General features: G+C 38.0%; 1 protein-coding gene across 5 annotated transcripts in view; it reads right to left on the bottom strand.

Moving 5' to 3' along the window:
* Positions 1–26785, bottom strand: part of CLASP1 (cytoplasmic linker associated protein 1) — a 264483-nt gene that overhangs the window by 108856 nt on the left and 128842 nt on the right. For all 5 annotated transcript variants that reach the window (XM_045559400.1, XM_045559396.1, XM_045559398.1 and 2 more), the window contains exons 9-13: positions 6291–6443; positions 3696–3769; positions 2489–2581; positions 1343–1488; positions 336–471 (exon numbers count right to left, since the gene is read on the bottom strand). In XM_045559400.1, the coding sequence (XP_045415356.1) occupies positions 336–471; positions 1343–1488; positions 2489–2581; positions 3696–3769; positions 6291–6443 (602 nt within the window). The remainder of the gene's footprint in view (positions 1–335; positions 472–1342; positions 1489–2488; positions 2582–3695; positions 3770–6290; positions 6444–26785) is intronic.

A 26785-nucleotide genomic window follows, 5' to 3' on the forward strand; every position in this document is an offset into this window, starting at 1 on the left:
AAACCAACAGTAAGTCAATGATCAACACCTCAGTAACTTTATATCACATCCACAATTCACATTATGGATTATAAGAACTCGTATGTTATAACTAAGTATGGGAAAGGATGATACTATATGTACAACATGATTCCAACTATATATAATTACTCTAATGAAAAATGTGGGAGCATATATCCAGGGAAACTTGAATCTATACTTCTGGGTTGTAGTCTTCAAACTTAGCCCAAATAAACTCTCTACTTATATTTTTTTAAAAATGCCTCTAATATTTCTTATCAACCATCAAAATTTACCATTTGCTTATTTTACGTATGGCCCTACAACATACTTACCCGAATGATTAACCTAACAGCTACAACACCAGAAGTGGCCATAATTTTGGCACTGTTTGGAATTAAATTAAAGATAGTTGGCATAATGGCTTCAGCTCCATGGTCAAACTTATTCCCCAGAACTGATGACAAATGCCTACAATAAGAAATGAACACTAGACTGTAGTTACATTTCTTAGAAACGGTGAAGCATATAAACCACTTAACATTTTAGAGTCTTCATTTAAAGTTATCTAGGGATAAAGGACAGGGTCTAAGTAAGATACTATAAAACTATTTCTAATGTTCATGTAGAGCACTTGGCAAATAGTCATTAGCCCAAAAGTTTTTTCTTAATCATTTCTAATTCAAATAGTAAACATAGTCAAATAGTAAAAAACCAACAAATAGACCGTATACCAATAAAACATAAACCTGAAAAGGCTCCCTTGACCCTTTTTTTTTCTTCTGCCCTTTTATCTTTAACATATCCAGACTTCAGTATCTCACTACAGCTAAAACTTTAAACAGCTACGAGGTCTCCTTACTGCTGCTGGTTCTTTGACTTTCTGACATACATTCTAACACAAGTTTGAACTTTGATCACTGATACGGGTGCATCTATGATAAAATTTTACTGTAGTACATGTCTTTAATTTTATAGCTACAGTACTCTTCTAGAAAAATCATTCTGATAATCACACTATATCCTGCCAGCAAAAATCAATGAAAAATCTGAGAAACAGAATTTTATAAAATTTCATTTTTTCATATTATTATATTAAATAACTGCTTCAGAGCAATGTCATTGAAAAAAATAAAATTTAAAATCTGTCACACTTTACATAATTGGCCAGAAAATATTGTAAAAGTACTGAAATAAGTGTTAACTGGAACGGGTCTTGGAGACTAGTCAAAAGTTACATGAAAGAGACCCAGCTCACATGCTCAAGGAGCCGTCTTTGAAGCTCCATGGTAAGACTGTTCTATGGTGTATGCTTGAGAATAGGGAACATTGCAGTCCTTACCCCAGCGTGATACAAGCCTCCCGCACTACCTGAGACCGCAGATCCTTAGCAGAGAGTTTAAAGGCTCCATCCAAAAGACGTAAATGTTGAAAGAAGTTATCATACTCAGCAGCACCAGCCAAAAGTAAAGATCTAATCTTTTTAAGCTAATGCGATAGAGAAAAATCAGAGATATACAAAACAATTCTTAGAATAGACGAAACAATAGAAACCATCACATATAGAAGAGACCAACATTAAAGATTAACTGATACAGAAAGTTTTCCCAATTCAGCCAGTTAAATATTAACCAATATAATGAGCAAATCTACATATCACAAATAAAGCTAGATAATTTTTAAAATGCAGGATTCTGTGATGCACATAATTTCTACAAAAAATGTTTTCTTTAATTGAAAATATCTTAGTGTATTTATAGATTCTATGATACTAATGATAAATAACTGAAAACCTTCCTTATGGCCTGTAAAAAGCTCCTCCTAAGCTTACCTTCCTCCACACCCTACTCCAACTTAGCACCTATTTAATGAATCAAATCAAGCATTCCTACAGTATTTCTATATTATCCTCAACTGTATCATTCATTAACTGGCTAGTCTGAATTAGAAACATTACACAATAGCAATTTTACCATCTCTCTTCTTGCTGGCCAGTGTAAAATAGCTTTCCTCAGATAAGACCCATCCTCACGATATTGTTCAGCCCACTTTTCTTTAATTTACTTTTAAAAATAGAGGAGACACAACTTTCTAGCAAATGATATGAAGAAAGAAAAGAATATTGAGGGACATACACTAAAAATGCCATTAAAACACTGCTTTACTGGCAAATCATCACGGAAGTAAATCTTTACTAAGGGAAGCACAGAGGCCATCATCATTCTACAATCAGGTCTTTGTTAAAAGAATAGGAGATACATAAAGGTATAAATTGGTATGTTGTGGGTGTTTTTTGTTTGTTTTAGTTGGTATGTTTTAAAAATAAAAATAGAAGTGAGATACTCTACTAAAAAGGTAAAGTGTAATTTCTATTTGAAATATGTACTGTTTAAAATTCATTAGCGTTATTTCCCAATTTCATAATAAAGTATTTGGGATATTTAAATAAATCTAATGAAAAGGCAATCACATGAAGTCAACAACTTACAGCATTTACTCTCTGCTCCCAATCATGCTTGTCATCAGATAATATTTCCCTAATTTTGTTTATGGATTCCTCAAGGTCTCGGCTGGAATAAATCTGTAAGCAAAATTAATTTACAACGAATATAAAAACATTTGCAGAATAAACAAAGACTACTTCTTAATTACATGAGTCGAGCATTTAGTAAGTATAGTAAAATAAATTATCTCATTTTTAAGAAACACCTATGAGAAAATATCTAGAAAATGTCTTAGGAATGAGTTTCTTTCCCATTGTGAATGCGTATCCACTGGATTTCCTACCACGTGTAAATAATCTTGCCTCAAACACAGCTTTACTATAAACTTAGATGACTTTACGTACAAAAGAGAAAGAAGCCTACTGGAAAATAGTCAGTGATGCGTAGGTCATTTATTATTCTCAGTATAATTATTTATATCGTCACATTATAACTATAATTTTAAATACTTTCAAATCTACATTCTCATTTATCCCTACATCTTATTTAGAAAACAGGTAGGGTATAATCAATCATGATGCATGCTGGAAGGTCAAGTACTTAAGGATGAACCTTGGCCTAAGATGCTTGTTACCTGCTTTATACACATAGGACAACCAAGGCGGCAAGAAGAGTTGTATATAATGAACAGTAAGTGATAAAGGAATCCAAAGTACAGTCAATGTATGCTGAGAAAAAGTACTAGGCCCAATTGGCAGCACAAAGTAGTCAAAAATATGGGACTATCCCAAGCTTTATAAATAATCTTTGTTTTATCTGTTAGGTATTTAATACTTAAAGCGAAGCATCAAAGAAGGTATAAACTAAGCTTTTATTAAACCATTCTCTATAGCTTTTCAGATACCAAAATCCTTCAAATTCACTGATTTTTCCTAAGAAAAATCCCTAAGTAAATATGCTTCTTTATTCTCTCATTTAGCCTAATCATCTGTGTCTTTCACTTTTATGTGACCTGACCCACAAACTTAATACTAGAGCAACCACCATCTCTCCTATTCTTACTGAAAGATCATCTTGGTCCTTGACTTTTGCACCAACATTTTCTAGTCTGTACCTCAGATCTCCTATAGTCTTGATAGTTAAAATTACCTGATTTAGTAAAGAACTCTCAGCATATGACATATTTGAAAAATCGAATTGGAAGAATATGTCTGCCCCTGTTTTTAATCATACACAAATATCCTCAGTCACCTGTACTACAGGTACATCATCAAATGCTTTAATAAAGTCCTCTTCATCCACGGCACCAGCTCCTTCTTTTGCAGCTGTAAAAAAGATTAATTTTTAAAATATAAACAATGCAACCAACAATGTATAAAACATACATTGGAGAAGTCTGAAAATACATAATCAAAATTGCATTTTGAAAGATTTAGAACTATTTTTTTAAATGCTTCATATGAATTTGGAGTATCGTGAAATTGACAAACATTACTGATTTAAGTTGAAGTATAATAATTCTACCATTCTATACACATTAGCTTAAGGTCACTTAGAAAGACTACTTGTTTAAGTAGGTAGAGTCTAGATTTTAAAGGATTTAGATGCTTTATATCATATAAATATATAAAAATCTTTTGAAAGATTCCTAATAAATATATATAAAATTTAATTCTTCAGGTAATTAGATTATATTATTGGGAATCCTGTGTAACAAATTTGTGAAATAGGTCAAAGAAGTTCTAAAGAATTTTAACAGTTTCATTTCAATTTTATATTAGTTTTAAAACATCTCCATTTTCTTGAATTCATGATAACTGTGTCAATTTTTCATTTAAGCATCAGTTACAAGTTTCCCCTACAAAGTTATCCTAAGATGCTTTGTATATTTAAAAGTTAACTGCTATCATTTGGAAAAAGCTATCTCTTTTAGCTAATATGAACTCCATGCATGAAAATCAGGTGCTACTTTATCAGATTTTTTTTTTTTTTACACAATAATGCTTTCAAAATTGGCATCTACCTCAGTGGCTAGATGGGTATATTTAAAAAAAAAAAAAAAAAAAAAAACAAAACCTGGCATCTATAGTCACCCTTGTAGCCCCATTAATGATTTACATTGATTAGTCTGAATACTTTTCTAAGAGCATCTTCCCAGATATGTATGTGGTGTTAGAGGTCCTGAAAGACTGCCTAGACAGAAAAGGGTTTTAAAGACAACCCAGGCAGCAGTAAATGTATGTCACCATTCTTGATGAAGATTACAAACACTGTGTTGACAACCTAACTGTAAAGAGATGACAGCCACCCACTGTGATGTGGTGCTGTGTGCCTGTTTCAGCATAAGGATTGGATCCCACTGAGCAGATGGGTCCTGAATGGATCCTATACATAAGGCACTGCACCATGGACCTATATACCTAAGAGGACTCAAAGACCAACAATAGTCCCTGAGCCCAAGAAATCTGACAAGGAAGAGTTAACCAGGAAAGTCATGACTACGGTGTTAAACAAAATGGAAAATGAATGAGAGCAGGGCCGAAAGGAAAGACAGGGCTGACATTTCTGCATAATCTACCTGGGGGGACTTTCTGGAAAGGGTATTGGTGAGGGATGGGAAGGAAAGCAGTGGTTTGATTATGCAGAAATTTTCTAAGTCTTGTTTGTGGAATTGATAATTACCCAAGAATACATTAAGAAAAAAGATGAAAAAGATTATTCAGCCATTAAAATGAATGAAGTACCGATACACATTACAAGGCAGATGAAACATTAAAAATGTTTGCTTTAAAATGGTTAATTTTATGTTATGTGAATTTAATCTCAATAACAAAAAATAAACAATTTTTAAATGCACCATAAAAAGATTAGAAAGAACTAAGAATAACAACTAGTGTAAGAAACAAAGCAACGTTTCTCCTCTGCCATCCCTGCCATGAACTTTACTTTCTGCAGCCAGCAGTGCAGCACTCTGTGGGGTCGGGAGGTGCAGTGGCGCCAAGCAAGGCTAGTCAGGATAGCAACACTGTGGTGCCCGTTCAGAATTCAGGAGAGACCACCAGGAGACAGCATTCTATTAATAATGCTCATCCTCAGTGCAGCTTTCACGTAGCCCATTCAGCTTTGATTTTTTGGCTCATAGGATTCCCCCCAACTACCAGCAGCAGCTCAAAAGCCCAATGCTAACAGTGAAAATGCTCCTAAAAGGAGCAGCTATACAATTTTTCAGAGGCAAAAAGTAAGAAATTGCATGTAAATTTAAAAGTTGATACCAAAATCAGAGTTGTATATAATGACAAGTTGTCTAGATTGGGAGGGTGGGAAAGGAGGGATTTGGGGGAGAAATCTTTGTGAATCAATTTTCAAAGCTTCAGAGAGCTAATCTCCCACCATTTATTTACTTCAACATCCAGACTGGTCTCACAAGGAACAATGTTACTTGTAAGAACAAAATATATTTTAAAGAGAGAAGACACAATCTGACTTCTGGATTATTCCCAGTTCCATGGTGGTTTCAGGCACTACAGGATCCAGATAACCAAATAATGCCATCAGGGTGAGCGCTATTTATTTCTGAGCCATGCTTTCCTCCGGGTTGGCTTCACTCTCCTACAGTCTCTGCCTTGCCAGAATGTGGCAAAGGTCAACACCGCAGCTCAAACTTAAATCCTACCAGTTTATCAGTGTGGGCATAGCAGTGCTAATTCAATTAAAGAACAGCAAGCAGAAACGTGCTGCATACAGGGATTATATCCCTTCTGAGGGACGTGACAGGGAAGTACCTTCACCTATGGTTTGAAAAGCTGGCACAGTTGACCCCAGAAATCACCCAGGGCTTGGACTTACCTGAAGACTTGGATCCAAGAGAGGATGATCCAAGCCGGCGGGTGGTCCCCATTCCAACATTCCTCCGTGAGCTTGGCAGAGCCTTGGACGATGTAGAACTAGCAGAGGAAGGTCTATTACCATCCACAGAATCTTCATCATCAAAATTTTTATCTAAACAGTAAGCACAGAAATTATGGGGTTTTTCTTAAAGTACTTTTTCACCTGAACATAAGACAACTAGTCTTAGAAACGAATGGTTTGCCTGCTCTTTTGGAATCTGAGGTATCCTGTCCAAGGCCTAGAAAGCCTCAGTAAATCCAGATCACGCTTGCTTTCTCACACAGCCAGAATGCTTTCCCACTCCAATTTTGGAAAAGAGAAACTATGAAGAAGACAATAATCTCTCATAAACCACCACCTAGAAACATTTACTTTAACATTTTGGAATATTTCTGACCATTCTTTCATGCCATTTTTTTTTTTTTTTTTTAACAGAGACAGGGTCTCACTCTGTCACCCAGGCTAGAGTGCAGTGGTGTCATCATAGCGCACTACAGCCTCAAACTCCTGGGCTCTAGCAATCCTCCCATCTCAGCCTCTGAGTTGCTGGGACTACAGGCGTGGGCCACCACACCTGGCCATGTTTTTATCTTTTGTAGAGACAGGGTCTTGCTACATTGCCCAGACTGGTCTTGAACTCCTGGCCTGAAGTGATCCTCCCACCTCAGCCTCCCAAAGTGCTGGGTTGCAGGTGTGAGCCACTGTCCCTGCCTGGCATAGTTTAATAATAGCCAAGATGAGACCATCTATCATTTTGGAATACTGCTTACTTCAAATATGTAAATTTGTCCTTTGTGATGAAATATTTTTCATAAACACCATTTTAATAGTTGTATGGTACTTCATAATTGGAAAATGTTCCAACTGAAACACTCATTGCAGACATTTGAGGTGTTTCTAATACCACCCCATTAGAAATAATACTGCAACAAACACCTTCCTGCATGCATTTTTTGTTTGAATTTCAAACAATTTTAAGAAAGAAATGCCTAGAAGCAATATTACTGAGTCAAAGAGTATAAAAGTACTTGATGTGTACTGCCAAACTTATTTTCAGGAAGGTTATGTAAACGTACGTTTTTCTTGGAACTTCAAGCAAGTACCCAGATCTTGCCACACCCTTGCCAACACTGAACAGTGTAATTTTTAAACTTCAACCAATTTGGTAGGTGAAGAAAAATGCATCATAGAAGAAGAAGAAAAAAAATGCTGCTTCTTCTTTGATGTATTTTTCTTTTAGTGAAGTTGAATATTTTTTCATAAGTTCATTAACTTATAAATTTTCTAAACAGCAGTGGATCCAATCAATACTCCTAAAGTTGCATTTAAAATTAAAAAGAAAAAAGAAAAAAATATCTTTGGGTTCCTAAAAATCAATATATTTATCAACAACATTTTAATGACATGAAATTAAAGCTTATGCATCAGGTACCAAGGACTTATGTAGCAACGGTGAATCATTCAGGAGGCTAAACAAAGAACTTAGAGTAATCAAAAACAAAAAAGAAAACTAACATCTATACCTGGCAATATTCATGACTTCTGAAAAAGGCTTTAGATCTTTACCAATAGGTCTGAGGTAAATAATTATAAACCACAAAACAGACACAAACACTACCGTGTTTTCCTTGATCTGGCTGCTTCTTGGCTAAACTATCAACAGCTAAGTCTTGTATCTACTGAGGACCCCAATACTCCCAGCGCTCTTTAAAACTCACCAACAGTGTACTTCAAACGACATGGCTTAGTTCATTTAGGGGCGGAGGGCAGTAAGAACATCTTTACAAATCCATGTCCTTATGCAAATTAGCTTCTTTCAACATGCCTTTAAATCTCCCAGATTGTCTTATCATGCCTCGTGTTTCAAGATGTTTCTTTCAGTTCATACATCAATTTTTTACTGATTCAGATGTGCAGTGAGTGTTCTATTAGCATAAGCTTCCCATGTCGATTCACAAAGTGATTCATGAACTGCAGAGCAAGTTCCTAAGGGTCTTCCCAAGAGTAAAAGTTAAGTCTAATGTACAGAACAAGAACAACCCAAAGGAGAGGTCACCCACTGAGCAATGCCAGCATTAGCAGTGAGTGACAGGGACTGAGCTCAGCCTATCTGTCCTTTGGGAAGCTCCAAGAGCACCCAAAGTGCTGTCATTATTCAACTATGTTGAAAAAACACAATCATAATTCTGCTTTAAGGCAGGAACAGTTCCAGTATGTGAGAAGGGTAAAAAAATGAATGAGGGACGTAAGGATACTATTATGCTTCACTCAAAGACTCGTGTAAATTATTTACTTCAGTCTTCTAACATATGCAGGCATGCCATTTAGAACTGTATTCAGTTGCTAAGAATTATTTTCAAGGGACCACTTTCAATGAAATTTCTGGAATTTCTGCTTGCAGCAATGACAAAATAGCAAGGACCAGACTTAACCTCTTGCAGTAAATAGCTAGAAAACCTGAGACAATATATGAAACAACTACTTGTAGACATGAGACATAGGCAGTGCAGAACTCTGATCCCTGAAAGATGAGAAAGAAGCAAGGTGAGCTATACAATCACCCCAACCCTCTGCCTAGAAACAATTTTCAGGCCATCAAATATAAAGAAAGAGAACCCAAATTAAACCTGGTACCCTTGTTAAGTTGAGACAATAAAGAACAGAGTTCAGGGAGACTAAGGGTGCTAGAAATAACAGAACAGAGTTTAGCAAAAAGGAAGCTACAAAGAAAGAGAGCTCCAGAAATGTGCTAAGTTCTAGGCCCTGTATATGTGGGTAAACTTCCACCAAGCAGGGCAAAAAATGACCAGGAAGGTATAAACTGAATAATTCTTAAAGTTCACACAAAGTAGGAAGACATTCAAGCTCCAACCAGCCAAAGTGGAATGTTCTCACCCAAAGCATTTAATGGAGACTTCAGAAAGGTCAGGTTTTAGTATTAGGGTTGAATATTCCCAGAGTGAAGGTTACACTAAACCTGCCCCATAACAGCTTAACAACAGGCCAGAAGGGGATTAGGCAGATCCACAAATTAATTTAACAGCTCTGCCAAAACAAAGCATGATATTCTTTAGAAGAATGGAACAAAGTTCAGACACTCAACAACATAACATTTACAATACACAGGGTCCAATCAAAAATTCCTAAACATGATAAGAAGCAAGAAAATGTGGTCCATAATCAGGAGGGGGAAAATCAGAAAATAGTAAACAACTAAGAAATGACAGAGATAAGAACGTTACAACTACTATTATAATTATGTTCCGTATTAAAGGAACACATCAACATTAATAAGAGAAAAAGAAGATTTTAGAAAAGATCAAATGCAACTTCTAGATTTTAAGAAAACACAACATCTGAAATAAAAATGTCACTGAATGGGATTAAAAGATTAGACACTGCAGGAAAAAAATAATCAGGGAACTTAAATGTAATAGAATTTATCCCAAAATAAACATAGAAACAAAATAGACTGAAAAAATAATAAAAGAAAGAGTCTTAGAAACCTGAGGGATACCAAGCAGTCGAACACACACGAAATTGCATTGCCAGCAGGATGAAGGGGGAGAGGGGGATGGATAGAAAAATACTGTAAGAAATGATGGCCAAAACTTTTCCAAATCCGATGGAATCTACAGATCCAAAAAGCTCAACAACTCCCAAGTAAGACACACACAAAGAAAAGCACACTGAGGTAATCATAACCAAATTGCATAAAATCAAAGAAAAGCAGCCAGACGGAAAAAAGACACATTACATACAAAGGAACAAACATGAAAATGACAGCGGACTTCAGAAACCCTGTAAACCAGAAGACAGTGGAATGACATCCTGAAAATGGTGAAAATGTTAACCTAGAATTCTATATCCAACAAAAATACCTTTGAAAAATAAAGGTAAAATAAAAACTTACTCAAATAAACAAAAAAAGAATTTGTCACCATCAGATCTACACTCCAAGAAACGTTACAGGAAGATCTTCAGGCAAAAGGAAAATGATACCAGTTAGAGACTTGGTTTTACATAAAGAAATGAAGAGCAGTAGAGACAGTAAGTATGTAGATAAATGTAAGACTTTCTCCTCATATTTTATTTATTCTTTATTTATTCTTCTCATATGTTCATTTTTATAAAAGATGATTGCTTGCTTAAAGCAAAAATAAATATTTTTCATTCTTTTTACATTCTCATGTTATGGGAAATAACCTAGAGGCCACAGAAACCACAGTTATGACACATGCTGCTGTGCTAGATGCCACACAAAAAAACTGCAGGGGAGACAAGCACACACAGGGAAGGCACGAAGAAAATGGAAATGGCTCTGTTTCTGCCCTCTAAGAGCATATATTTTTAAAAGTTAATTATTACTTGCCCAAACTGACTGAAGATGTCACGCAACAGTGCACTGTAATCAAACTGCAGTAGAAAGCAAACCTTTCACTGAGTATCTGTATGGAAATGGCTCCCAAGGAAGGGAAGGAGAAAAGGGCACACTGAGCAGCCAACGTAGGATTTTTAAAACTGAGCTCTACGGGTCCTACTCAGTGTTTTTACTTACCAATTGGAAACAAATCTAACAAGCTTACTTATCTGATTTCCTATGCAGATTAGAAGCAACTAATTAGAGGGACGGTGAGAACGGGGATGCAGGAATTAAGCAAAGTGACGTTAATAAAAAGTGGCAGTTGAAAGCCTGAGAGCGAAATAGAAGCTATGAAAAGCAAACACACATACAGAAAAACCCCTAAACCCAAACTGCTTAGAATGCAATGACAGTACAGGAGTCAAATCCCATCTACACAATTTAACAGCACAATAGCAGGTTCTCCCAACAATCACCCTGTATCATCAATATAAGATTCAATTATTTCCCAAGAGATCTGTAGACGAGCAAACAAAGTAATTCATATTTCCTATCTCAGCTGGAAATTCAGGATAACATAGGACAAATGGCATATTTATTTTCCAGATATACTGGATATGCTGCTTTAAATTGAGAATGATTTCACCTGAAAAGGTATTTGGAGGATAAAAATCAACTGAGCCTATTATTTGAAAACTTAACATACTATTTTAAAATGAGCTTAGCCTGTGTTTCCTAGCTTTTTAGACACCCAGAAATTAAAATCAGATTTAAAAGGAGGCTGGGCTGTCAGAAAGGTACCTAGTTTCAGTTAGCTGAGAAATTTTCTTATGTAGAATGTGTCATTCCTTAACTGGACAAATAAACTATATCTGTAACTAGACCATGGTCATAATCCACGACAGGGAGTCTCAAAGCCCTGGGTTCTAACATATTTCAGTACTTCTCTGCTAAATCAATCCATACTAAACTCTACTAGCCATTTAAATTCCCATTTTCTTTAGGCTTTTCAGCAAAGCAGACATCTGTTAGTACATAACCTCTTTTTCTTGAGCTTTAACTAAGGCAAAAACGTGTGAAAATGAATATTTTTAACTAGGCAAGCTTGTGCCAGTACACCAATTTTAACATTTTCACACAATACTACAACATATGTTACACAGAAAATGGTCTTACAGAAGGGTAAGTTCTCCCCAAACCCAAAGAAATAATTAATTCTATCTTCAGCCACCACGGCAAAGACTGCCATCTGAGGGCCACTTCTCTCATTTGACAGTCTCAGTAGAAATCTGGTGTGGCTGACTGGAGTGTTCTGTTCCCAGTCACTGTCATCTCGTTTAATCCTTTAACAAAAAAAAAATCACCTAAGCTCTATCCTTCCTTTTACATAGCTAGGAGAAAACACTTAAGAATGACTCACAAAATTTCTGCAGAGTGACACTCATTTTTATCTAACCCTCAATCACCCCACTCCTGGCAACCCAAGTAAGTAGACACAGTGAAGAGAAAAATGGCAAAACAGCCTGCCACAAAGAACTGTTGATACAAAAGAGATTTTAATAAAGAGAGAGAATCTTTGGAAAAAACAAGAAGGATAGAGTACAAACACAGTCATCCATGGACTCAAAAGCAAACAGCAGACTTCTGGAAGCTGAACAAGTCTACCACTCTGGTCCAGATGCTGGGGAATGGCCAGGGCTGGCACCAGGTCAGAACCAGTCCCATTAGCAGACTTGGACCCATGTGCCTCAGAACCAAACTTAAATCAGGCTGGGGAGAGGAAGACAGAAAGCAACAAGCCACAGCTAGGTCAGAAGGACCATTTTATACCACTATGACTATAGGTTTGGGGATGGCAGAGAAATCAGCTTAAAGATGGACTTCAAATCTGGTGTCTGGAACCTGGAATTACAAGCCATATTGTCCTTTTGGATAATTTAAACACTCATCTATGAGGACCAATAAAATGTCACAGAAAATAATAAATGTCTGCTTGATGTCCATCTGCCAGAAAAGCCAGGACCTAAACCACAAAGCTTTTCCTCTCTCTTCTGAGACAGGCTTTGACTAGTAAAAGCCCAATGGGGAGGAAATGCCTCATTTTTTCTTTGCTTCACTACAGCACTGTGGAAGCTGATATTCCTTATAGGCTTTCAGATTCACCCACTCCCTGTTACTGAAATTCTCCTCCAAGGGAGTAAGAAATGTGGCAGCCTAGTAACTAGAATATAATTAGCATTCCCGAGAAGAGGCTACACAGAGACAGGATAATAAGCCCAAAGGCTGGCTGCATTTCATAAATATCCCTAAATTTCCCCCTTCCTGAACTTTGCACAGCTCCAGGCCTTTTGCAAAGGCTGTTTCTGCTGTCTGCAAGTCTTGTCCCGTCTAGCTGACATATCCCTATGCATTCTTGAAAATGTAAGTCTACTGTTAGCTCCTCTGAGATCCTGCCTAGCTCTGTCCAAAAAGAGGTGACAGTGCCAGTTTCTGTGCTACACACCATGCAGGTGCCATTTACTCCACCTCACCCTGGAATTAGCTGTCTGCAGATATGTTCTGTTTCCCTGTCCCTGGAGTAGGGACCACTTCATATTCTTCTTGGTATTTACAACACCTAGAAAGAGCCTAGGCCAACACCCAGCAGACATTCAAATACTTAATTCTGGCAGTCCATATAAAGAAAGGTAAAAGTGGTGAATGGATGCAAACCTTTCTTCATATATCTTTTTTAGAATCTTTTATCACTTTCTAAAAATGCATAAGGTTTCATTAGATGATAAATCAAACAAGGCTATGAAAACATCTGAAAGTAAATCAAGACAGTAAGACAATTACAACCTAAAGTATTTTTAAGCATCCTTATTTTCCTCCTAGACAGAAATGTTTATTCTTCTTTTCCTAGTAAAATATATCCCTATTTTAAAATTCAAAGTAGAACTTCTACTATAAGCAGTCATAATCTCCCAAAATTAAACTGCTAACGATTTGATATATATGCATTTCTGAACTTTAATGCATTCATAAACATCAATTTTACATACACGTGCACAAAACCTGCTCTTTTGCCCACTACCAACATTTAGTAAATGTTGTATCAATATTACTGTATTACTGTATTACAATATTTCTGTATCAATATTACTCTAATCCATTTTAAAGACTACCTATTACACTGTTCACATATACTATATTTAATCAATCACCTACTGACAGTTCAACTATGTCCAGTTTTTCACCTTCATTATACCACTGCAGTCAATGTGTTTAAAACTAACAAGAATTAATATTCACGTAGTACATAACTATGTACCAGGCCCTGCATTCGGTTTTGCAAATTCTCATTAAATCCCCCTGACAAGCCTGAAGGAAGTACTATTACCACACCAGGCTTAAAGATGAAACAAACTGAAGGCATCCAGATATAATGTGCCCAAAGTTACACAGCAAACAAGAAGGTGGAGGGAGCTAGGATTCAAATGTAGGCCTGTCTTGACTCATCCTATGCTTTGAAGCATGACATTAAAGGACCACCACTCAAAAAATAAGCAATTTGCATAAGCTGGCCACTTACTTTGTGCTGGGCACTGTGCTAAGTGCTTTCTGTACCTTCTTTTGTTTAATCCTTATAACATATGTCAGTTTCTTTAGAAAATTATTTACTTACAATTCCTTAAACACAGAATCATCAATATCTCTTATGAATATACAGGCATAAAGATCTTCAACAAAATACTAGTAAACCAAATCCACCACATATAAAAAGAATTATCATCATGGTCAAGTGTGATTTATCCCAGGAATATAATGTCAGTTTAATATACAACAGCTGATTAATTTAATGTATCGTATTAACATGAGATAAAAACATGTTCTCTAAACATAGCTAAAGCATGTGATAATACATACAACTCTTTCATGCTAAAAACACTACAAGCATAGATTAAAAGGGAACTCCCTCAACCTGATAAAGGCATCTACCAAAAACAAAAAACACACAATCAACAACATACTTAACAGCAAAAGACTAGATACTTTCCCCCTAAGATCAAGACAAGACAAGATGTCCACTCTTGCTACTTCTATTCAACGTTGTATTAGAGGTTCTAGCCAGGACAATCAGACCAGAATAAGAAATAAAAAAGCATCCAGATTGAACAAGAAGAACTATTAAAACTATCTCCATTTACAGATGGCATGATTCTGTGAACAGAAAATTCTAGAGAATACACTAAAAAAATTAGAACCAATAAAATGAGGTCAGTGAGGTTGCAGGATATAAAACCAAATACAAAAAGCAATTTTATTTTCCATAGATCAGCAATGAACAATCCAAAAATGAAATTAAGAAAACAACAGCACCAAGAAAAATAAAACAAAAGGTGTATAAGATATATACAAAGAAAAGTACATAACAGGGTTGAGAGAAATTAAAGACAACCTATAAATGGAAAGACAGACCACGTTCATATACCAGAAGACTTATAAAAAGTTATCTTGCTCATTATCCAAACTATATTTTTTGTCCATCTGTTTCTCTTAGCTTTTAATTTTAACCAAAGCTGGCTGTTGCCTAAATAGAAAGGTACAAAAGTACAAATCACACTGTCTGAAATGGATGACTGAGTAAGACTGTTTTTCTTCCAAGTTTCTACCTTCTTTCTTCCAACAAAATATGGGGAGTGCGGTATGTGTACCTCCCTCAATCCAGTCAATATGAACCAGTGTTAAACAGAACTTGTCCTATTGCTCTGTGAAAAAAAAAAATCTTTCAAAATCTATATTCTGGGCCAGGCACGGTGGCTCACGCCTGTAATCCTAGCACTCTGGGAGGCCGAGGCGGGAGGATCGCTCAAGGTCAGGAGTTTGAGACCAGCCTGAGCAAGAGCGAGACTCCGTCTCTACTAAAAATAGAAAGAAATGATTTGGACAGCTAAAAATATATATAAAAAAAAAATTAGCTGGGTATGGTGGCGCATGCCTGTAGTCCCAGCTACTCAGGAGGCTGAGGCAGGAGGATTGCCTGAGCCCAGGAGTCTGAGGTTGCTGTGAGCTAGGCTGACGCCACGGCACTCTAGCCCCGGCAACGGAGCGAGACTCTGTCTCCAAAAAAAAAAAAATCTACATTCTGAAACAAAAACTCCTTTTCCCTGTTTACAAAATTAAGAAATGCTTTTGTCAGAACATAAGGGATATAAAAATTTTCAATCTGGCTGGAAATGTTGGCATTTTTCTCAATACTGAAATGGCAATGGCAAAATGGAAGCTCTGAGGGTGCTAACAGAGTGCTACTTCTGCCCTTTGGCACCAGTAATCCATCCTTGACCACAAAAGCAGCGAGCCTGAAATGCAATCTAGCTGCACAGTGAGGGATTATGTTCCATTCCTTCCGCCCAGAGCTTGCTGCCAGAAAGCTAGGCTGGCATTTTAAGACTATCTCAACAACGACACAGCTGGTACAGACAAAGCAAGAACAGAGAACTAGAGCACAGACAGGATGACAATTCAAAAATTCATTTCAGTTTTACTAATCTTTTACAAAGGGAGCTAAAAAGGGAAGAAACTGGGGGAAGACAGGCAAGGAAAACACCATCAGAAATTGGAGAGAAAATGAAATGTAAGGAGGGCCTGAAGCAAACTTATACCAATGTCTGTTCCTTAGCAGCACTGTTGGGAGATCAAAGTTCACAGTGGGTAAGAGCTGCTGAGGGCTTTCTGCAGGTGCAGACCAAGATGCAGCTCCTCTTTGAGTCTCAGATGGAAAATGTCCTGGCTGCTGCTCTACAATTTCTGAGTAGGTTAACTGTGAGCAGGCTTAGGAGAGACACAGGTATAGCTCACAACAGAGGAGCCCAGGGATGATTCTGCAGATGAAAAAATGCATAGTTTGCACTGGGCAGTGAGCCTGTCCTAGGTGGGGCCATTCATGATGACATCAGGTTTAAAAAGAAAATGAAAAGAGACAGGCTTCAATTTCCTTGTCCGTGAAAAAGGGAAGATACAGTCTACCCAGAGTGATGTATTGTCCTATGTGTTGCCTATCCAGTTATCAACCTCCTTCTTCTTCTGATAGCTCCAAGCAGTTCTTGGGTAACCACCCTCCCCCACTCACTCTCAGAGTGACCACACCTCTGCCTCAAGGGATGGGCTGAAGCTGGGGGTGCCTGGCCACAGCATCAAGGCTCTCCCTGTCCACCACAGAAATTCTAGAATCTTTCTCTGGACTTAGAGCTGTGCAGATGCAAACCCAGAGCTATTGGAGCCAACAAATGGCAGTGTACTATGGGAGGCCAAGGCAGGAGGGTTGCTTGAGCTCAGGAGTTTGAGACCAGCCTGAGCAAGAGTGAGACCCCAACTCTACTATTAATAAAAATAGAAAAATTAGCCGGGCATGGTGGCATGTGCCTATGGTCCCAGCTATTCAGAAGGCTGATGCAGGAGGATCACTTGAGCCCAGGAGTTTGAGGTTGCAGTGAGCTATGATGAAGCCACTGCAGTCTAGCTGGGTCAACAGAGCCAGGCTCTGTCTCAAAAAAAAAAAAAAAAAAAAAGAGCTTTTAAAAGGCATATAACTAATTCAGGTTAGACAGCAGAAAGAAATGTACAGACACTGAGAAATGGAGGAAGGCACAGTTAAACCACCTTCCCTAGAACTTATTCCAAAGGGAAAGGATCCATTTACTCCTTATCAAGAAGCCTTGGGATGATTTCAATGATAATTTTCTCAGGGTCACGAGAAAGAGAAGAAATTTGTCATTTGTAAGGAAAAGAAAAAAGCTAAATTAGCAATCTGCTTTCATCAAGTGACATCAATTTTTAAAACTTTCTCCAAACCCTCCATAGCCTCCCTGTAACTTGAAAGTTTAAGTCCAGGGCACTGTGATTTGGTCTCAAAGTAGTCCTTTGCTGCTTCTGTAATAACACAAGATTGCCAGAGCACCAGCCTTAATCCAGCGACAATAAGGTACTTAAGATCAGTCTTAAAGAAGAGTATCTCAACACACCTCAGAAAGACTATAATCACACTTAGACCAAAAAAGCAAAGGAAAGGAACATAAAGAGACAGCTATTTTAATATCTAGAGTATCCAAGAGCTCCCTAGGGGATGACTTAGGGAAGATGAGAATAAACTATCCTTTCTGAAAGAGCTAATCCCCTGACAGCGCTGTGAGGACCTGAGCTGACTCCACAGCAACAACCCCCAGAACTCTCAGACTGAAAGCCTGGCTTTACATCTTGACAAGGCCCATCATTCCCAGACATAAATGTATTAGTGTCTTAAATTCTGCCCAGGACCAGGATAGGTCCAGGGTAAGAGGAAAGCAGACAGAGCCTCTCCTGCTTCTATTGTCCGCTAGCTACACAGAGCTGGGATGGTCCTCTCGCCCCCTCCATTAACCACCTAACACAGGCTTCACACAGCCAGAGCAAGAGGAGGAGGAGAGGAGGCTGAAATATCTGGTTATCTGTGTGAATCTTCCTTTTCTAGATACCAAAGCTCCTCTGCAACAAGAGATTGACCTCATTCATCCTGGCATCCTGCTTTAGACCCCTGCACAGGGCCTGGTAGAAAGTTTAAATCACTTCACTATTGACTCTTGTACTCTCTGGCCAAGAATTTTTATCCACTTTCAAGCTTCTCTCCACAGAAACATGATGATTATAAAAGTCTACAATGAATCATATGAAATATAGCTCAATAAAGCTCAGGATAGCATAAAAAGAGACTCTGAAAAAGAATTAACCATTGTAGTGAAGGGAAACATTAGTTATTTTAAGAATCTGAAAGTCTTTCCTAGTAAATATCTGAGTAAATATATCAAGAGTTTGGGTTTGTTTTATTTTCTCCAACTATTAATTGTGTCTGTTTCTTTGGTGCAATTCAAATCTGAATAATTACAGTCCAACAATTTGAAAAGTTAAAAGTCATATTATAGTTGATGGTTTTAATAGGAGTGAGACCTTTGGATAACCATAGCACGCATACGCTTCAAACAAGTTTGCCACCACCTTAGTGCATTGCGTACTGAGCCTACTCAGTCACCTGGAGTTCACACTGCTGTAACCATTTATATAATTACAAAGCGAACAGTTAACATTACCAAGAATAACTTGTTTCCAAATTTCAATGTATTTAGCTTTCTAAAATTCTTTTAGTTACATTTGGGTACCATTACAAACCTAATTGCAAATGGCATTCAGGTTTTCTGCTCTTATTTGTCTAGTGAATTATCCAGACATTCTGATGCATGGCCATGTGAACAAGCCACACAACTGTAAGCTAAAAACAGGAAGAAGGCAAAGGAAACCTTAGCGAGGCATCAACATCATGGGAGGTTGCAATCAAGTATATTTTAGGGGAAGGAAGTACAGATAAGTAGTTACACTACATAAGGTACAGGATATCCTTAAAGAGTTATTTTTGTAAATTACAAGCATATTATTGAAAGTATTAACACTGATTTGACAACTGTCCTCACACATTGATCACTGATTGCTTATTTTCTAGACCAAATAGGTCAAGTGAATGTGCCCCACACTCCACATCTCCATCGTCTCAGACAACCCCCAAAGCCTGCTCCCCAAGACCTTCTGCTTCCCTCAGTATCCCCATCTCCCAAGCCAATTCTCCACATAATAATCACATTGCCCAACTTATGCCAAGCAAGACCAGTGTGAGAGAAATTTCATGCCCCATTTGTAGGCACTGACATCCCACACTCGCCTCTGTCCTGCCTACCCAAACCAGCCTTCTTGGGCACAAACCCCAGGAAATAGGGCACTTCTGGGCATAAGCAGATGAGAGCCAGGGCTTTTGGACCCCATCACAGACCCTCTATCCAGATCAAAAATATGTTCTGATCCTAGAGGCTAGGATTCTCCTCCAGTTGATTATGGACCCCTTGAAGGCAGGAGGGGGGATATAAGAGAATATGACACAGGCATGGGGGGTAGGGGAGAAAAGGGGAAAAGAAAGGAATGAAAAGAGAGTGGCAAGAAGAGAAAAGACTCTTAAGCTCTAAGTTCATTAGTAAAGTATTAATTCACCTGAAGAAAGAACAGCCAAGGTAATTTATAGTCAGATTAGTTGCCACCTGACTTGGATAACTATCTCCTTCCTTTATTTAGTCATTGAAAAAACACATGAGGATCTACATTTCAGGCACGTTGCTAGGTCCTAGGAATACAGCATGAACAAAACATGAGTGCCAACTGCCCACAGGGAATTGTCAGTACAAAGAGGTACAACAACATTTGCAAACACAAATCTGTGATAAAGGTGATGAAGGAAAAGAACAGTGGTCTGTAACAGAGGAGGGGAAAGGCAGGGGGTGGTGAGAGACATTTTGGACAGGGTGCTTCAGGAAAGGCCAAATCAGGCTCAGGGCTTTGATCAAAGGCATAATCTCATCCACACAGGCGATGATTACTCAGGCATCTGTCATGGACAGGGAATTCAAGAGTAGGAGAAAGGGTAGGAGGAAGGCTCCAATTTGCTACAAACAAGGAAGCAAAAGAATGCCTTTAATTAAGCAGCAGGGAGGAGCTCACTCTTTGGGCAGGAAAAGGGGCCCTAAAGTAAGGTTACTCTTCCCTTTTGGAAAAGGTTTTTACCCTGTGGATCTAGCCTCATGGCCACCAGCTTATGCACACAGCTTATCAGCCTGACCTAACTGCACATAATTGAATACAGTAAGCCACACTCAAACACTATTTTCATTTCTGTACAAAGAAACTCAAACTGAAGACTCCAAAAATTGCTTTAAGACAGAAAAAAAGACCTTTCAATTATGGTTTTTTCTCTATTTCATTTTTTTAAAAATTGAATGTATATACCTACTCAGCCCTGACCTTGGTATAAGAAGAACCCCAAAGGCCCATCCTATGTCATAAGAACTGTCACCTAGCCTGCTCGATCAATTCTCTGAATTCCAAAGGTCACTGTGTAGATCTGTTTTCACTGACTGCGCATCCGTGTCAAACGGGACACGATACACAGGTGGTAGTACAGTCACATGGGGTACAGTGGGGACCTGAGGCTGGCTCAGCTCCTGTCTTGGCGGAACCTGAAAGAGTTTCTGTGTGCATGTCCATCATGGGGGACAGGCCAGAGAAAGCCTCTTGACCCCAGAGCTCTACTCTTTCATGCTGAATAGAGGATTTGACATTTCTAGCACATGGGCTAAAATCAATTAGATAATGTGCAGTTCCACTACGATTCACCAAAGAGAAGACAAAACAATAACTGGAGTTTGATCTTCTCCATCTGACCCTAGCCCTTGGGAGAGAGCATGTGTAAGTGGTGAAAAGTACACAGATTTCAGGAAGCTCTCCAGACTTCAAAAATCCTAGCAATACTTCTAGCTAGACAAGTTACTGAACTTCTCTGGGTCTGCTTCTCACTTGTAGAATGAGGATCATTTCACATACCTTTCTTTTCCTTTTTTAAGAGACATAGGTCTCTATGTGTCACCGAGGCTGCAGTGCTGTGGCTGTTCACAGGCACCATGACTGCACACTACAGCCCTGAACTCCTGGGCTCAAATGATCCTCCTGTCTCAGCCTCCCAAGCAGCTGGGACTACAGGTGTATGCCACCGTGCCCTGCTCACATATCTTTTGTATACAGAGAGGAATTTTTTAAATGCCCACTCTATGCCTGGCACTGGGCTGGCTGCTGGCAATCCACAACAGCCCCTGCCCCTCCTCTCACAAAGCTGACAAGTAGTCAGCAGGAGGAGCCCTGAGAAATCGAACTCCTAGCGGCTGCCGAAGTCCAGGGCAGGCATTCCTGAGGAAGCCTTTGCACCATGACCTGAAAACTGAGCAGGTGTTTGTTGGTGAAGAGTAACGTGAAGTGCATTCTAGTGAGAACAATGTGTTTGTGAAGCCCCGGGGACAAGAAAGGACAAGGCAGCTGTACGGACTGGCACTGGTACAGCACAGGCACACAGGCAGCGCGGAACAAGAACTGGTGACTATTAACAACAATTACCACAATAACAATGATAACCACAGACTTCTTTCTAGTAATAGAGAATAGTACGGCATCGAAATTGTCATTTATCCCTCACAGAAGCACCCAAAAGGTACAGTGCAGACTTTTATTTTAAATGAGCATATTCTGACTTACATTTTTACTATTTTATGGAAAAGGAAAGAGTTTTAAGTAACATTACCGATGTCAACAAAGTGTGTATACTGATGACTGAAAACTAAAAGTGGATTTTCAGGAGTCAACCACTAAAACTTCAACACCTTAGATGATTTCTGAACGTCATATTAAAAAGAACCACTGTGTATCCTTTCACTAACTAAATGTTTGTTTCTCCTTTGGACCACAGTACTTATTTTACCTTTGCAGTTGGCCTGAAAGAACATTATACTTAATATATGTCAGAGCCCAAATCTCACAAATATCAGATCTACACCCTGCACTCTTTTGGAAATGTCATTTTAATTATCCACTGCAGCAATCCTGACCCAATTCTTCTTGACAACCACTACGTAGGCACAAAAGCAAGTCAGCTGGAAAAACTCAGAGCCAAATTTGGAAAAGATTTCCTACCAGAATGTTCTCTCATACTTAAAAGTGCTTATGCCAAGGGCTATTTGCCCTTTGTGCAAATAATCTTTCAAATCATCCCTCCCTGCTTTAATGACCTCATTCTCAAGAACTCTCTTAGCTAGAGGGGCAAATAACCATACTTCTACATAAGACAACTAAGAGAAATAAGATGACAATTTAAAATAAACACCTATGTGCTGATAATTCTTAATCCTGAAATGGCAACCCCATCTCTACTCCAAGACACAAACCCACTTGAATCAAACTCACATACAAACAGAATTCTATGTCCAAGTGTACAAAACTATAATCACTTATAATCAACCTACCCTCAAAACCTGCTCACCCTCCAGGTTCCCCACTTCAGCTGATGCTACTACCATTCACCCAAGCCAAAATATGGAATTGCTCTTAAGTCTTCCTTCTCCCCTACCATCCTCCACCACATCTTCCCCCATTCACTCACCCAAATAAGCTTTAGGTGTGGCCACTGCTACTCGGAACCAGCTCTCACTCTCAAGCCCTCTCCAGTCCCACCGAGTCTGTCCTAATTCAGGTCTCCCTCATTTTGGAGGTGGATTTCTATTACTGAAATAGTATCCTTACTGGTTTCCATGCCACCAATCTTTGTTTTTTCAAATGACATTAGATGTTTTAAATACACAGAACATTAAAAACAAATTTTTAAGGCACATAACCCAACACTCAGATAAACTGTTACCTTTGTCAGAGAACAAAATTAATGCATGCATAAATATGGTTAAATAATACAACTATTACGAGAAGAAAACAAAAAGAATAAAAAGCTTGTTTCCCAATTCCCTTACCTCTTTCCAGTTTTTGTTTTTAATAAAATTTTCATTTTGGAATTCCCATATACCCCATATAAAGTTTTCATTTTGGAGTTCCCATATACCCCACACTCAGTCTCTCTATACTAACATCTTACATTAGTATGGGACATGTGTTATAATTAATGAACCAGTACTGACACACTAATTTTTACCTAATGTCCTCATCTGTTCAGGACCCCATTCAGGATACCACATTACAGTTAGTCATCCTGTTTCCCTAGGCTCGCTCCTCTAGCACACTGACTACCACACTAGAAAAAAAATTTTTCCTTGGGGCCACAGTGTTTTATTACAAAAATAGAATAAAAACTTTGAAAACAAAATGATCCTTTCTAATTTAATGAAAAATTTGTTATTTTTGATTGTTTTCTGTGAGTGAGTTATATGTAACTTGAAAAATAGTTCACGTGGCTCCCAAGGTAAAGAGATGTGTGAGTTACACATGTTTCACCAGGCCCTGGGCTCAAAACTAGCATGAGTTAAATGCAACTCACAGGGCAGTTAATGTGCTAGGTTGTGACAGTTTCTCAGACTTTCCTTGTTTTAGATGACCTTGACATAGTTAGGTAGGTTATAGAATATCCTTCATTTTGGGTTTGCCTGAAGTTTCTGCCATGTTTAGACAGAGCTTATGGGGCTTTCCAAGGAAGCCCACAAAGGAAAAATTCTATTCTCATCACATCCTATCAAGAATTGCTATCAACAATTGTTGATGCTGACCTTGACACCTAGCTGAGGTCGTGCTTGTCAGATTTCTCCACTGTAAAGTTAGTCTTTTTCCCTCTGTCCACACTGTACCCTCTGGAAGAAGTCACTAGGTGCCACCCTCACTTACAGAGTGGGAAGTCATGCTCTCCTCCTTTAGAGTGGAACATTTACATAAATGATTTAGAATAATTCTGCATGGCAGATTTGTCTCTTCTCCATTTATATGTTTATTCAATCATTTATTTCTATCAAGATGGGCTCATGAATATTTATTTTATACTTTGGGCTATAATCCAATACTACTTTATTTTGTTGCCTAAAGTATCCCAGCGTTGGGTGTTAGGAGCTCTTTCAATTGACTCCTGAGTCTCTCAGACACACCCCCATTGTTGCTTTGTTCTGCTTTTTGTTTTGTTTTACAATTACTCCCTTATTTTGTAGCTCTCCAAGATGCACCAGGTTCCTCTAGCTCCAGCCCTAGAATTCCCTAAGGAGCCCTGGTGGTATTACAGACCAAGATATGGGTACTACGTGGCAATTTTTTTTTTTTTAAGAGATCTTATACATCTGATTCTGAATCTTATTTTCTTAGGAGATCTTTCCATGTCTACGCAAAAATATCAACCATAGCATTTTAAACCTCACCTCCCACCAGGAGATCATCTAATGCTGCCACAGTGGATTGTGTCTCCCATAACACACAGGATGAGATTTATATGCCAGGCCCAATGCCCCATGCCAAGCCATCTACACGTACCACGTCATTTATTCTTCACGGTGGCACAGGGATTATCATCCCCAATTTTCACATGAGGAACCAAGGCTGACAGATAAGTTGCCTGCCCCAGGTCACACACTGCTCATGCAGAGGCAGCACTCACACTCGGTCTGAGGGATTCCAAAACACTCAGCTTGGCAAGATGGCTTTCTGGAAGAAGAACTGGTCTAAGATGGCAAAGTCCAGGGCTCTCCTCTCTGTCTTGCCATTAACCCAATTATAGAAAACCTGAAACCTTCAGTATCTGTGTATAAAGCTGCCCTGTGTATTCCTCCTGTGAGGATCATAAAGGAAAAACTAACAAAAAATATGCAGGAAAATGCTTTGAAAATACTAATGCTCTACACACAGTAGGAAAAGTGCTGGTATTATACTTTGCAGATTTTTAATGGTTTCTTTATTAGTCATGAATAGATAATGATTCAAATATGCAACTGCTAAAAGAAGCAGCTTTCTAATCCTTGTTTCCTACCACATCTGCACTTCTTTAGGGTAAAAAGTTCCCTAGACTTCTAAGCTTGATTTCCAGGTAACAGTGACTAAGGAGGTAGGCAATTTGAAAATAAATAAATAAATAAAAACAAGAATAAAAATCAAGCTGAAGACCAGTCTTTATTTTAAACTCAGATTCACAAGGCTTTCTCCATGGCCTTTAAAGTCAAAAAGCTAACCCCCATATTATTTTGCCCTGTTGTTTAAAAAACAAACCAAAATACAACTTAAGACAAATGCTACCTGTAAATAACACACTTTCAAATCCTCAAATGAAAGGCTCTAAGACAGGTTCCTTCAGAACGTGAATTATTTAACTCTCCCTGCCTAGGTATTGATTTCCTACAGCTGTTTAACCTGAAAATAAAAAATGCTATAATTAGGTATGAAATACAATGAAATATTCTCATTGTATACTTTAAATTCTCAATTCAAAAATACAAGTATACTTTAAATTCTTAATTTAAGGCTAGGAGCAGAAATGTGACATTTTCTAATATAATCATTTTCAGCCAAACTTAACCAAATTTAGTCTAAGAAAATAAAAATACACACCCTTAACGAAATAAACAAAGAGCAAAAGTTCTGGATGTGTGCCCATTTTCCCACAGCAGGAGATAAAGGAACACTTGTTATTGTACACAATTTTACTTTATAATACCTGTTTCAGTAGAAGGGTTTGGAAATATCCTTAAGAGACAACAAATTAAAAGCCTGCCAGAAACCCATCCCATAGGAGAGCAAGACAGTGACATAGATTGTTCCCATCACATCAACTGCACTCTACCTTCAAATGCAAACCTTGATCACACAGAGTCTTTCTTTCAAAATCTCTTCAATGCTGCCAAAACCTGGGAAAAGCCTCTGTGGAAAAACTAAAGCCTAATCAATAAGACTTTTTGTGAACAACACTTCTTTTGTAGTTTTGTAGTTCTCCTTTCCACTGCTGCATTTTAAAAATGCAAATCTTTAAAAAGGAGGACAACAATTAAAAAATGACCTAAAACAGAACTGGCATCATCACATTGCTATGGTTTATATATGCTTTTCCTCTATACACTGTCAGGAAAACTTAGAAATTTTTAGCCAGTAGATTCCTTCAAGACAGCTTAGACTTATTAACAAATGCCTTGCAATTGCAAATTAGATTTTCATAATCTACATACTGTGAACATAAGAAAGCAAAGAACAATTAAAAGCACATGAAATAAACAGAGGCTGATGAAAACATAGCTAACCTCAGCTTACTGTGTCTACTCTCTCCTAGTTCCAGAAGGCTGTTAACATTAACGTTAATATATGTGTAGGTTTCACAATTTTTCCTAGCCTAAATGCAAATTACATCCATAACAATTATTATCCCATGATTTTTAGTTATTAAAGCAATTATAAAATATTTTAAGTATTTTATTTATTCCCTGGTCAAGCAGCAATAATTATAAACATTTTTCAGAATATATTAGAATAACCTACCTTTCCCCGTGGTCATGACTGTCAGTGCTCTTGGTACCAAATTAAAATACACTGCTCCGAAAGCTATACCTACTCACAGCAACTTAAGCATCAGCAAACTCTCCACCCACTAGACTTCTTCAGTGTGATCCAGCACCAATGACAACTGCCACCCTATTCCAAAATAAAAGCCTAGACTATATAACACTGATTTTTTAAAAAGGGTAAGAGAAGGTGA

Source organism: Lemur catta, chromosome 8, assembly GCF_020740605.2.
Source record: "Lemur catta isolate mLemCat1 chromosome 8, mLemCat1.pri, whole genome shotgun sequence".
Classification (NCBI taxonomy): Eukaryota; Metazoa; Chordata; class Mammalia; order Primates; family Lemuridae; genus Lemur; species Lemur catta.